This window comes from Enhydra lutris, unplaced genomic scaffold (assembly GCF_002288905.1).
Source record: "Enhydra lutris kenyoni isolate GAN:26980312 unplaced genomic scaffold, ASM228890v2 scaffoldscaffold8, whole genome shotgun sequence".
Classification (NCBI taxonomy): Eukaryota; Metazoa; Chordata; class Mammalia; order Carnivora; family Mustelidae; genus Enhydra; species Enhydra lutris.
The window spans coordinates 14,034,435-14,048,053 of record NW_019154092.1 but is presented as its reverse complement, the minus strand read 5'-3'; the positions used below and the strand labels follow the sequence as shown (position 1 = coordinate 14,048,053).

Here is a 13,619-nt window from a genome sequence, read left to right as displayed (position 1 = left end):
CCGGGAAAGTTCTTCATTTTGCTCATCCCACTTTTTTCCTTTTTAAATTTGTTGCATTTATTACAGTTTACACATCTTATTATATTTACATAATAGTATTCCATCTTTGTCATCTTATGTTACTGCCACGAAGACCTGTAAGGTATATTTGTGGAAATATTTGCCATGTCAAAACAGGTGAAAAATAGGAAATAATTTAAGTGATTTTCAAAACTGTACAGGTGTGATACACCGTGGGTAGAACTAATATCTCTTGGGTCATCATTTCTGCCATTTTTTTCCTGTAATTTGTGCTTAATTTGTGCCAACAAACATCTCATGGGTACTAATAAGCCCTTGGTCCTTTTTTTTTTTTTTTTCCCCTGACCAGTCTTTTCCAGCCTACTTTTTGGCTTCTCCAGCTCTCATAAACAGTCTTGTGTATAGAGTTGGTGGCTCTTGATTTACAACCAGGAGTCTTGCTTTTTCTAGGGGCAATATACATGCTACTTAACGCCAGCAGTTCTCCGATCTGTATTTCTTGTCAAGGCTTTTAAGATTGAGTCACTGAATCAGGCTGGACTCCATTGAGGAAGAATCATTCTAGACACTTCAAACAGAAAAGGATTTAATAAAGGGAATTAGATGCTTGCATAATTATTTGAAGGGCTAGGAAGGCTCAGCCTTGTAGAAGGATACTGGGACACTCTGAATTGACCTTCAAGGGATGCTGCAACATCTGCTACAGTCGTGTAGCTGGAGGACCACCACTGGATCAGGAATTTAGAAACATCCTGCCTTATCTGTGATCGAGGAGTTGGAAAGGTCTTGCTGGTACAGTTCTTCTAACACCAAAACACAGACCTTTTGGCTATAAGCGGTGCTTTATCAGTGCTAACGCTTGAAGCTGGAACCTGGATATCAGTTGTTCAGTACCTTGTGTGATAACAGAAAACATTAAAGAAATATCAGGAAATGGCCTTTGTCTCATTTTCCTCTTCTAAATTTTTGGCTGCTATATCTAATTGGTAAAACCTAATGTACATCCACAACTTAAAATGTAAGGGAGTCTGAAAAGTAGACTTTTGGCTTTCCAGTCTCTGTATTCCAGGAAGGGACTATAAAAGGTGGAATGAATGGATGCTGAATACCAACTGATCATGTCTGGGGTACTCATTTCCCATTTCAGTTAGATGCTTTTCTCTAGATGTTCCATGAATATCTCACTTTTGGTACATCTGAAATAAAATATTATCTACCAACCTTTTCTGTTCCTCTTTCTTCCTCGCTTTTTCCCCAACTACTCTTTGCAATTAACAGCATCCCCTGACCAAGTAGTTAGTAATTATAATCCTGTTAATCATTCACCATTCTGTTCTGTCTTTTAACATAGTTTTTCATCTTCCCTCTCTTCCATCCATTGTCACTGCTTGATTCAGCCTTTCAAGTCTCCTCTTTCATCATGTATTTATCGTATACTTTAAACTACCTTGTTTGCCTTATACTCTCAAATCCTTCATGTTCTCATTGCTCTAGAATGTTCTATTCATGTTCTGGGTAAACGTTACCCTCTTTTTAACTCTGTAGCTCTTGGTTCATATCTTTATAACGGCACATTGTTTTGTAATCATTTGTTTTTCATCTATCAGAATTTGTAGGGAGGGAGGGCACTAGTCTTATTTAATTCTTATCTTCCTTGTGTCCATGTTGAGTCATAGAACTTGGAAGTGTTCAATAAATATTTGGTAATGAACCTGCATCACTAGTAAACTCAAACTAATCCACTAGCTCTCAAAGTGTATAAAATAGTACTTGTATACTATATGTTGTAGCTGTAATATTAGTGTGTAGGGATGCATTGGAATGGTTTTTGGAGGGTTTGTTTTTATTTTTAGGAAGTGGTAATATATGCTTATTTTAAAAAAATCAGCCAGCTTCCTAGATATAATAGTTCAGTGTGTATCCTTAAAAGCTTTATGTATATAGCAACATACGTAATATGTATATATGCATGTAATTTTAACACATAAAGTCTTAGAGTAAAAATCAAGACATTCATAATTCTTATCCACAAACACTCCTTACTCTTTCCCCTCCCCACTTCTCTTCTAAGCAAGCTATAGTCTCTGAAAGTGGACTAGGATAAAGGATTATTTTATTCCCTTTTAAACACAGTGCCTTTGGGCTAAGCCAGCTGGTTTCAGCCTACATCCCAGTTTTCTTGAGCATGGAGGGCTGGGCATTTATTTGTCCCTACCAAGTTAAGTGTTAGGTATCCCAAGTAAGGACTCATTCCATCCTAGGGTAAGTAAGTATCTTCCATTTTTTTCAGCATTTTTAAACTCAGTATACACACACAGACAAATACATTTTTACCTTTTATGCATCTAAAATTGATTTAATCAGCATTGTGGTATAGGGTGCTCCTGTATGTATGCCAGTTTAGCAGTCTGTGTTAAAATATCCTGTTCTCACAGCATTGTTACATACTCAGCTGATTTGTCTTGGGCTATTTTCCTTCAGAAGTTTTTTGAAGCCCATTTATGAAACTAAGTGAATCATATTAAAAATTAATGTAAATGTTATTTGTATATTACATTAAGTGTATTTAATCTGTTGTATTTATATTCACTCTCCTAGCCATCTGATTCTGTTCACATTACAAATGATGATGAAAGATTTCTACATCATCTTATCTTAGAGGAGAAGGAAAAAGATAGCTTTACTGCTGTGGTTATCACAGGAGTACAACCAGAACACATACAGTACTTGAAAAATTATTTCCTTCTTTGGACAAGACAGTTAGCGTAAGTACTTGATTCAGGACATGTTGCTATGTATTCTTTTTAAGACAGAAAATATTAGAGATACATTGAAACTTCTTGGCTGTGTGCTCTGCTTCTGTCTCATTTCCTTCCCTTCCTTGCAGTAACCAGTACTCTAATGATGGCATTAAAGCAGTTCTCTGGTGTGCCTGCATGGCTCAGTGGGTTAGGCCTCTGCCTTTCAGCTCAGGTCATGGTCTCAGGGTCCTGGGATCGAGGCCCACATTGGGCTCTCTGCTCAGCAGAGATCCTGCTTCCTCCTCTCTCTCTGCCTGCCTCTCTGCCTACTTGTGATCTATATCTCTCTGTCAAATAAATAAATTAAATTAAAAAAAAATTTTTAAAACAGTTCTCTGTTCTGTAAGTATTTATTGATTACCTGTAACATATTGATAATCATTTGAGGGGCAGGCTTATAAGACCTATGATAAAATTTAAGATAAACTTCAGTGATCTCTCTCTGTCAAATAAATAAATAAAATCTTTTAAAAAATAAATAAACTTCAGAATGTATCAAATTCAGCACCATCACGTTCATATTCCCCTTTTGTGTGTCGTCTTTATAGCACCTATCATAATCTTCCATACTATGTATTTTCATTTTTTTTTCTGCCTTCCCCCATTGGAATGTCTTTTTTTTTTTTTAAAGATTTTATTTATTTACTTGACAAAGATCACAAGTAGGCAGAGAGACAGAGAGAGAGAGAGAGAGAGAGAGAGAGAGAGGGAAGCAGGCTCGCCACTGAGCAGAGAGCCCAATGCGGGGCTCGATCCCAGGACCCTGAGATCATGACCTGAGCCGAAGGCAGAGGCTTAACCCACTGAGCCACCCAGGTGCCCCTGGAATGTCTTTTTTTTATGCACTGCTATATCCCTAGTGTTTCCTGTTAAATAGTATATGCTCAATAAATGTTAATCAAATGAATGTATGAAGTCTGTTAAAATAATGTATGCAAATGTATTAATAGTACTGAAAATAAATCTTTGGATATCTATTCCAGGAAAACTTAGAGAGTATAACATATTCCATTAGAACAAATCATCAGAATATTTAATGGTTCTTAGTTTTTTCCCGTAGTTATATAGTAAGTATAATTTAGTGGATTGCTTCAGTAATTTGCATTAGTCCACATTACTGAATCTTGCAGAAATGGGTACATCTGCACGAAATTTGTTTTTTTTTTTTTTTCCATTTTTTTTAAGATTTTATTTTTAAGTACTCTCTACACCCGACATGGGGCTCCAACTCAAAACCCTGGGATCGGGAGTTGCATGTTCCACCAACTGAGCCAGCCAGGTGCCCCCCACCCCATTTTTTAAAAGTGTTTTTTCACATTTATTCAAAAGGCTATTACACTTAAGATTATTTTATTTTATCTTTTAAGATTATTTTATACATAAATGCCTACTAATAGTTTAAATTTTTTCTTTAATGGGAAAATTATTTTATTTTAATTTTTTTATTTTTAAGATTTTATTTATTTATTTGAGAGAGAGTGTGTGAGAGAGAGAGAGAGAGCACAAGCAAGGGAAGGATATAGGGAGAAGCAGACTCCTCCCCACTGAGCAGGAAGCCCAGTGTGGGGCTTGATCTCAGGACACTGGAATCATGACCTGAGCTGAAGGCAGACATTTAACTGACTGAACCACCTAGGCATCTGGAAAATAATTTTATTTTAGAAGTACCTTTTCTCTTGTGGAATATTGATGTTTTTGACTGTAACCCAAGAATTTTAAATAGGACTTGGGAATTTTTATTCTCTAAATCCATATTTCATTAGCTATTTTGTAATTATTTCTTTTAACTAAAGGAACTCAGTGTATATAACATATAATTAGAATATAATAGTGCTCAACAAATAATAACCTATTATTTTAACCATTCTTTGAAACCTATCTGTTAAGCTAATTACAGCACTCTTTCTGAATGTGTTATTTTAACCTCACTGTTGTTAATGATGTTAACACTTTTTTTTTTTTTAAAGATTTTATTTATTTATTTGACAGACAGATCACCAGTAGGCAGAGAGGCAGGCAGAGAGAGAGAGAGAGAAGCAGGCTCCCTGCCGAGCAGAGAGCCCGATGCGGGACTCGATGCCAGGACCCTGGGATCATGACCTGAGCCAAAGGCAGATGCTTTAACCCACTGAGCCACCCAGGTGCCCCTGATGTTAACACTTTTGAGATGCATGAAGAAAGACCTGAAGGTTTCCACTGATTTCCTTTTATCTCAGTGTTTTAAAGAGTAGCTAGGATAATTTTTTAAAATTAAAATTCATACAAAGGAATATTGCAAATTCCTGTTTGAAGAGTAATGATAGATGTACTATGTTTTAGCTATGAATAATCTCACCAAAATATCTTTTAAAACATTCTGAATTAGTGATTTTTGAAGGGATAATTTTGAGTTTATTAGCTTTAATAAATTTTGGTGGGAATGTTGGAGTGAGATTGTCTTGATGCTATAGGAAAGGAGGGAAGAGAGTTACAGAATGATACTCATATTGAGAAATTAATTTAAAGATACCTAATCCTGCGTACTCCCTAATATTTAAATCCTTTCTAGAATTCCTGATAAGTAAATTATATTACAGTCTCTTGCCTTCTGGTTTTCATTCTTTTGGTAAACTATACTTTTGGAAGGTATACATTTTGTGGGCTTTTACGTTGGAAAGGCCTGGATTGTAGTCCACCTTTTAAATTCTAGTTCTGTAACCTTAGGTAAAGTATATAAACCCCTTGCATCCCAATTTCTGTATCCATAAAATGAGGTGTGATAATACCTCCATCTTAGGATTGTTTTTACCATTAAATAGGATACTGTATTTAAGAATGCTTAGTATAAAAAAAAAAAAGAATGCTTAGTATAGGGGGCGCCTGGATGGCTCACTCAGTTAAGCATCTGTCTCTTGATTTCCACTCAGGTCATAATCTCAGGGTTATGAGATCAAGCCCCATGTCAGGTTCTCCGTCTGTTTGAAATATTCTCTCTCCTTCCCCACTTTTCCCCCTGCATGCCCCACCCTAAAAATAAATGCTTAGTATAGTGCTTAGCATCTACCAAATAGTAGTTATAAAATATTTTTTTGTGGATTATTATAAGAACTGTAATTTTATGAATTAATTGAATTAAAAGTATAAAGTTATTTTTCTGTATTTTAGGCATATTTATCATTACTATATTCATGGCCCAAAAGGAAACGAAAAACGTACATCAAAAGAAGTTGGACCTTTCAACAACATTGATATTGAAGTAAGATAAAAATCTTTCTTAGAATATTACAGATTATGAGTATCTGTTCCAGTTCCAAGTGACTCTGGATTAAGAAAATCAATTAGACCACCTCTGTCTCCCTGTGTTTCTCGGAAGTACTTTGGCAATTTGATATTTAAGTAAAGAGATCATTGCTAGATATATTTGGGTTTTGAACCTTTATTTACTATAGTGTTTGATTTCTCTTTTTCCTCTGTCTTCTGTAGAGATAGGAGTAGTTGCTGAACAGCATGTCTCAAAGCAGGGAGAAAAAGGGTATAAATGTTTCTCTTTGTTCATAGAAGTCTTACGACAATGACATAAGATTTTGAAGCACAGAACATTTGAATATTGGGTTCTCAATATCCTTTCCCACACACTGGAAGGAATTTCACATTATCCTTGTCCCACTTCCTACCTCTAAGCATGAAACTTAAAATGTTCTCCTGAGTATCTGTTCATCAGCTCTGCTTTGCTTGCTCTTTGCTTACATTCTGTTTTTTTAGTAATATATTATATTCCTTATTGAGATGCTACTTACTGGTTATTTAACCCATATATAAATATATATATAATTAAGCTACATGATTACTTGTATAAATACAAGTTTTTGCCTATTCTGTTGTTGGATCATAGTTGAGAACAAAAGTGAATTCACCATAGAATTTAATTATTTTTGTTTTATTTTTATTTTAGATTTCTATGTTTGAAAAGGGGAAGGCACCTAAGATTGTCAACCTAAGGGAAATAGAAGATGACATGCAGACGTTGTATATAAACACAGCATCTGATAGTTTTGAGTTCAAGGCTCATGTTGAAGGAGATGGTGTAGTGGAAGGGATTATTCGATATCACCCTTTCTTATATGATAGAGAAACTTACCCTGATGATCCATGCTTTCCGTCAAGTATGTTAATTTGTTATCTTAGCTACAAAATGTGAAGTTGTGATTTAGGATTTTTTAACAATTATTAGTTGGGCTGTTAAGGCTAGATTAAATTAAACTTTGTTCCTTATGTGTATCTTAGGTGTTTATAATTTTTATGATTCTTGATTTTTGTGTGTATTCACTTCCAGATGAATAAAAAAAACATTGGCTTTAAAGAACATATGTTCTTTTCTCATGGATTTCTTAATGAACTTTTAGCTATGTACTGTATATTAATCCTTAAATGTTCCCCACATTGTCTTCCCATTATCTTTGTGGATATTTATAAAGAAGCTTTGAACTTTATATAATCATGCCAGTTTTTTCTTTATGCTTTCTAATTTTGTCTTGCTGTGGAAAGCCTTCTTACACTTCAGGTTATAAAACGATCGTGTAGTTTTATTTTTTTACCATTTTATGCTTAAATTTTTAATGCATTTATAACCTCCTTTTTTGCATATACGAAGAGGTAGGGCTTTGACTTAGTATTTTACATGTGAGTACTTGGTTTCCTAGCACCAGTTACTGAATGTTACTGTTTTTTAAATGGTTTGAAATATTATTTTCATAATAATAATAAGTTCCTGTAAGTACATAGATCTGGATTCTTTAAGGTATTAATGTATTTTGTTTATATACGTGAGTAATGATACTCTTGTAGTTTTATACCATGTATTGATAGCTGTAGGGTAGGAAACTCACTATTTTTTGAAAAAATTCTTAATCTTTTGCTCTTCTGGATAAATTTTGGAATTACTAATTATATTCCCTTTGAAAAATCCTAGTGGAATTACTGAAATTGCATTGAATTCATAGATTAATAATATAAAACTTTCTCATTCAGAATACTTGCTAGTGTATTTTTAGTCTTGTGTGTTCTGGAACCAGATTTCCTAATTTGAATCCCATCTTTGCCACTTTCTGTTGTATAAACTTTGACAAACTACTCCTTATCACCATATTTCGATCTGTGAAATGGGAGGTAGTTTATTTCCTTGTTGAGGTGTTGTGAATGTTAGGTAAGAAACCACCAATGCAAATCCTTAGAATAGTGCCCAGCATTATTGAGTAAGTTATTACTCAGTGGCTCTACCTCCCATGATTTTGCTGAGCCCTTTTTTTAATTTGACATTTGTAATTTTTGTATGCTGTAGACAAAAAGATAAAGTTCATCAAATGAGATCTTAAAATAAGAACGAGTAGGTTGATTGATCCAGAGGGGTTCTCTAAAAGCAAAGTGATTTGGTTTGATAGAAAGGAACTTCTTTATGTTTTTAGGGGGGAAAGAAGGGTTTAATTTGGGTGGGTGCCTTAATGCCAAAATAGCTAAGGTGATACTGTTTCAAGATCATAGTGTTTGATCCTTATTTGAGTATATGAAAATGTTTTGGTAAGAAACATAAAAATGTTATAGGCGTTTATTGTGCTAATTATGTGTTTGATGCTTTTTAACATAATAATTCTAGCTGTGTATCACCTGAATCTCATGTTTGAGAAGTTAGTATTTAAAATAAAATTAAATTTAGTATTGATTGATCTGGTCATACTAGGCAAAGTTGTTGCTACTAGACACTGTAGATTTCCCAGTGATTGTTATGTGAACATACTAGTTCTGACAGAATTATGAAACTTGTTATTTGAAGTACAGGATTCAAGCTTCTATATTTGTAGGGAAGAGGGCTTCTGCTATAGGGTATAATCTCTGCATGTGTGATCCTTTTACTCTATAAATAGATTTTAAAGCTTGCAGGCTCAGCAGCTAGTGTAGTATCCCTAACACAGATTGATAAGTATATAAGAAACTATATTTTGACATAAATCAGAGACACCCACTGGTAACGTGGAACCACTTTGGAAATCTGCCTGTGTGAGGGCAAACTAAGAGTAAAGCTGTCATTAAGTTTTATAGACAGCAAGCAATGTGAGAGATCTTATGAGCTTTCAATACAGTTTTTCTGAAGCAACTTTAATATTTCACTTAAAGAAGTTAGTTACTCAGTGGTAAAAATTGCATAAATTTTATAGCAATAAACAGTTTGCTCCACTCATGCCTTTGCTTTAGAATTAAAAGATGAAGATGATGATGATGATTGTTTCATACTTGAGAAAGCAGCAAGAGGGAAAAGGCCTATTTTTGAATGTTTTTGGAATGGACGGCTAATACCATATACATCTGTTGAAGAGTAAGTTTTGATTTTTGCTGAAATTACATTGTTTTATAAATCTAATTTTTACCAATTATAATATTAATATTTTGTTCTGTTCAAGCTTTGACTGGTGTACTCCTCCAAAGAAGAGAGGGCTTTCACCAATTGAATGTTATAATAGAATATCTGGTGCATTATTCACTAATGACAAATTCCAGGTCAGCACAAATAAACTGACTTTTATGGATCTTGAGCTAAAATTGAAAGATAAGAACACGCTTTTTACAAGGATTTTAAATGGACAGGTATGATTTTAAATATCAATCTTGAATATTTGCGTATGATCTATTTTAGGTACAATGAAAGTCACAAGTAATAAATTTGTACTGATAATTTACATGCTTTTTATTAAATTGAAAGATATATACATTTTTTTCATGAGCATTTATGTGTTGACATTACTCAAAAATTTCAAACTGATTAGACTGTGTTTGGATAAAATGTACAGATCTTTATTTAGATCTTAATATCAAGACCTTGACAGTGAGTAGAAGCTACAGAAGCATGTGAATTTGATGAGAGCATATGAGAACAATATTATATACTACAAGAGCTATATATTGAAGTGCAGTATAAAAATTTGGTAGGCTTAATTTTTTTAATGATTAAGATACTGGTTTTCCAACTGTAAGTCACAAAAATTTAAGGTGAAATCATTTTTAATTTTGTCCCATTTTTATTTGGAAATGGTATATTAATAGAGTAAGGTATATAAGAAGAAATAAATTTAACTTTATGTATTATCTTCCATGAAAGCATGTAGTTTGAAGATTTTCTTCTTTACTAATTCTTTGAAAGACAGGCATTAAACAACTAATGCTTAAGTATAAATCTCTTATCTCCCAACAGGGCAAAGAACAGTAAGAAATAACACATTCTCTTATGTATTATTAGAAAATACTTCATTTTCATTTCATGTTTTAATTTTCTTGAATAGGCAATATGTATATATAATATGTAACTAAAAGGAAAAATTTGTTTTGTACAGTAGTGTTTCTCAACTCTCTTTTCATTATCATCCTCTTAAGGAGCTTTTTAGGCTTTTTTCTCCCTAGTCATTCCCCCAATGATATTTTCATACTATAGATATACTGTATATGCTTACTATATATATGTATATTCGTGCTTGATAAATGGAAAGAGATTTTTATCACTTTGTTGAGAATGTGTATGGTTCACAGCAAGGAGCCTTCCGCTTATCACTTTCCCGTAGCCAGCCAGCTAGTTCTCTTTCTCCTAGGCAGCCAGTGTTCATCATTTTTGGTTTATTCTAGCATTTATACAAGGGAAGGAAATCTTTGTTATTGGTAGTAACCATTGAGACCTTGGTTCCAAAGATGATAGCAAAAATTTTCTTTCTTAGCAATGCTTCTGTTAGAAATCTAAAATTATATGGGAAAAAGCTCCAGGAACATGTTTTAATTTTTTTTAGGTTTTCTGAGGGTGGGGTATGTGGGAGGAAAAAAAGGAATGAATGACAGTGTTTGCGGTTATATTTGTTTACTAGTAGCTATATTTCATAGAACATTAAATAAATTTTTTACAGGAGCAGCGAATGAAAATTGACAGAGAATTTGCTTTATGGCTGAAGGACTGTCATGAAAAGTATGACAAACAAATAAAATTTACATCTTTTAAAGGAGTAATTACACGTCCTGATCTTCCTTCTAAAAAGCAGGGCCCCTGGGCGACATACTCAGCAATAGAATGGGATGGAAAAATATACAAAGCAGGACAGCTGGTAGGTTTAACTTATTTCTAGATTCAATTTTTAATAGAATTTAAAACTAAATTATTATTTAGTATTAGAATTTAACAACAAAATAATGCATGTATTTGGTTCCTCAGGAGCCAGAAAAGAATGAAAAGGTCAAACTGATTTTTTTTTTTTTTTTTTTTTAATTTATTTGACAGACAGAGATCACAAGTAGGCAGAGAGGCAGGCAGAGAGAGAAGAAGGAAAGCAGGCTTCCTGCTGAGCAGAGAGCCCATGCCGGGCTCGATCCCAGGACCCTGGGATCATGACCTGAGCCGAAAGCAGAGGCTTTAACCCACTGAGCCACCCAGGCACCCCACAAACTGATTTTAATTATATAATTTAGCATGGTAGTTTTTAGAAAACTGTTTGTTCCCCCAAAGTCTCAATTAGCAAGGTTTTTATTTTTTTCTTGCACTAAACTTTACTCAAATGCCGAATCTTAATTTTTTTATGTGATATGAAGTAATGAATTTTTTTTTACTAAATTTTTATTGAATATGCCACTTGTAAGTCTGCTTGTTGACCGTATTACGGAGAATGAAGAGATCTAGGAGAGGTCCTTCATCCTTGGGGATACGATAGTCTAAAATCAGACATAACCTAAATATAAGTAATAGTAAATGAGAAGGGAATAAGTGCTATGGAAAGAGAGATGAATACTGCTTTGGCAGTTTGGAGGGAGAAGAGAGGATTTTCTGACTTTGGATGGGCCTGGGAGAAGAGCAAATCATTAAATTCTTTGGGCAAGAAGTGCATTTGTAAGGACCTTGAAAGAGGTAGAGACTTGGATGCTTGTACAAATATTACAAAGGTCAAAGGGCATCCATTTACTCTGTAAATTCAAGTCATCATCATATATTTAAAGCTTTGGAATTTGATGTGATCACCAGAGAGGTAGTGTATGTAACTGGAGCCTGGTTTTTCCAATATATGGGGGTGATTAGAATGAAAAGGATGAGCCAGCAAAGGAAAATAGAATGGATAAACTGATGAGATACAAGGAAACTAGGAGAATATGGTATCCCTGAAGTCAAGCGAAGAGTTACAAGGAAGAGGAAGTGATCACTTCTGTCAAATTCTGTATGGTTGTTAAGGTGCTTTCTCAAAGACCATAATCTGAGCACAGACAATGGTAGAGGTTAAGTGCAGCAAAACAGCCAGTAGTAAAGTTGGATTGTCCCGCAGTCTGTTGTATGTGGAAGGAAATAGTTAAGAAATGAGCTGAGAAAGTAGATTTTTGTATGAACTATGGTAGTCCTTCTCAGGAGTTTCTATGAAAGTTATTCTTAGATTCTTAAGGCCAAGTAAGGAAATACCATTGGCAAGCTTTAAGCCAGTTAATTTAAAAGAAAGAATTTGTCAGAGTTTGTAATTACTATTCAATAGTCGGAAAGCAAGATTTTGTGGGGAGAAAGGGTTTGAAGGATATTGGCTTTCATAATTAACTTTGAAGGATTTATGGACCTTTTAGAAAACATGCAAAGCTATGACATTTTTGTATGAAGAAGCCACTGTGTCTTTACAGAGATTTGTTAAGAGTAAGTGGAAAACTTATATAAGTAAATATAAATAAATATAACTTTATTAGAATATTAGGATGCTTTTTTCAGTAATTTTTCTGATAGATACCGAGTTTTTCCCTTGGATGAAACAATTCTATGAGATAGTTATTAATATTAAGCCTGTTTTAGTAAATACTAAAAGCCTTTTTTCTAATAACTAAATATTAGGTCAAGACAATCAAGACACTTCCTCTCTTTTATGGAAGCATAGTAAAATTTTTTCTCTATGGTGATCATGATGGAGAAGTATATGCCACAGGAGGAGAAGTTCAGATTGCAATGGTAAGACAGCAAGTAATGAAAATTTTTTGTTGAAAGTTTCTTGGTACTGCTTACTTTTGTTTAATGCTGAAATAAAGATACTGTAGTTTATATTTTGCTAGCATTTGGTTTTTACTGTTGGATAAAGTATTGTTAGCATGAATTTTTATTTGGTGTTTCTTATTTGGTGTTTTAAATAATCTATAAAGCTTAATATCTGGATGCCCAACATTTAACAAACATGTGTATGTTATTTCTAGTTGTCCAAGTGATTTTGTAAAGCATTTGTAAATTTGTAAAAACATTTCATCCATGTTGGAGTAAAAATTGGAGCCAGAATTCTTTCTCAGGAGTGAATAACTCCAAAACTAAAGTGGGCTTTATCCTTCTCCCATGTTCTTGTTAATATTTGAATGATATTTAATTATGCCTAAGGAGGTTACATGAAAAATAGAAATATACTCTGTGGTATAATGTAATAATAGCTATTATGATATATATACTGAATTAGGGTATAATATGTTTCTTCCAAAGAAGTTTTTATGCAGCCAAATTTGAATCTTTTTTTGAAATGTTGATGTAAATTTTTTTTTTTTTCAGGAACCTCAGGCACTGTATGATGAAATAAAAACTGTGCCAATTGCAAAGCTCGATAGGACAGTTGCTGAGAAAGCTGTGAAAAAATACGTAGAAGATGAAATGGCAAGGTAATTCACATTTCAAAATGCAGGATAAGAATAACAAGAAACTAGAAAATGAATTGTAGTGCTTTTAACTGTTCTTGAATATGTCGTTATGGACACATAATTAGACATTTGTAGTCTTAGATTTATACATTGTGATGA

The 13,619-nt window shown here is 33.6% G+C and overlaps 1 protein-coding gene across 2 annotated transcripts in view; it reads left to right on the top strand.

Moving 5' to 3' along the window:
* LOC111142431 (structural maintenance of chromosomes flexible hinge domain containing 1) overlaps positions 1–13,619 on the top strand; it is a 163,703-nt gene that overhangs the window by 37,051 nt on the left and 113,033 nt on the right. For both annotated transcript variants that reach the window (XM_022495550.1, XM_022495551.1), the window contains 8 exons: positions 2,620–2,786; positions 5,967–6,057; positions 6,754–6,964; positions 9,048–9,168; positions 9,254–9,437; positions 10,739–10,933; positions 12,682–12,795; positions 13,375–13,481. In XM_022495550.1, the coding sequence (XP_022351258.1) occupies positions 2,620–2,786; positions 5,967–6,057; positions 6,754–6,964; positions 9,048–9,168; positions 9,254–9,437; positions 10,739–10,933; positions 12,682–12,795; positions 13,375–13,481 (1,190 nt within the window). The remainder of the gene's footprint in view (positions 1–2,619; positions 2,787–5,966; positions 6,058–6,753; positions 6,965–9,047; positions 9,169–9,253; positions 9,438–10,738; positions 10,934–12,681; positions 12,796–13,374; positions 13,482–13,619) is intronic.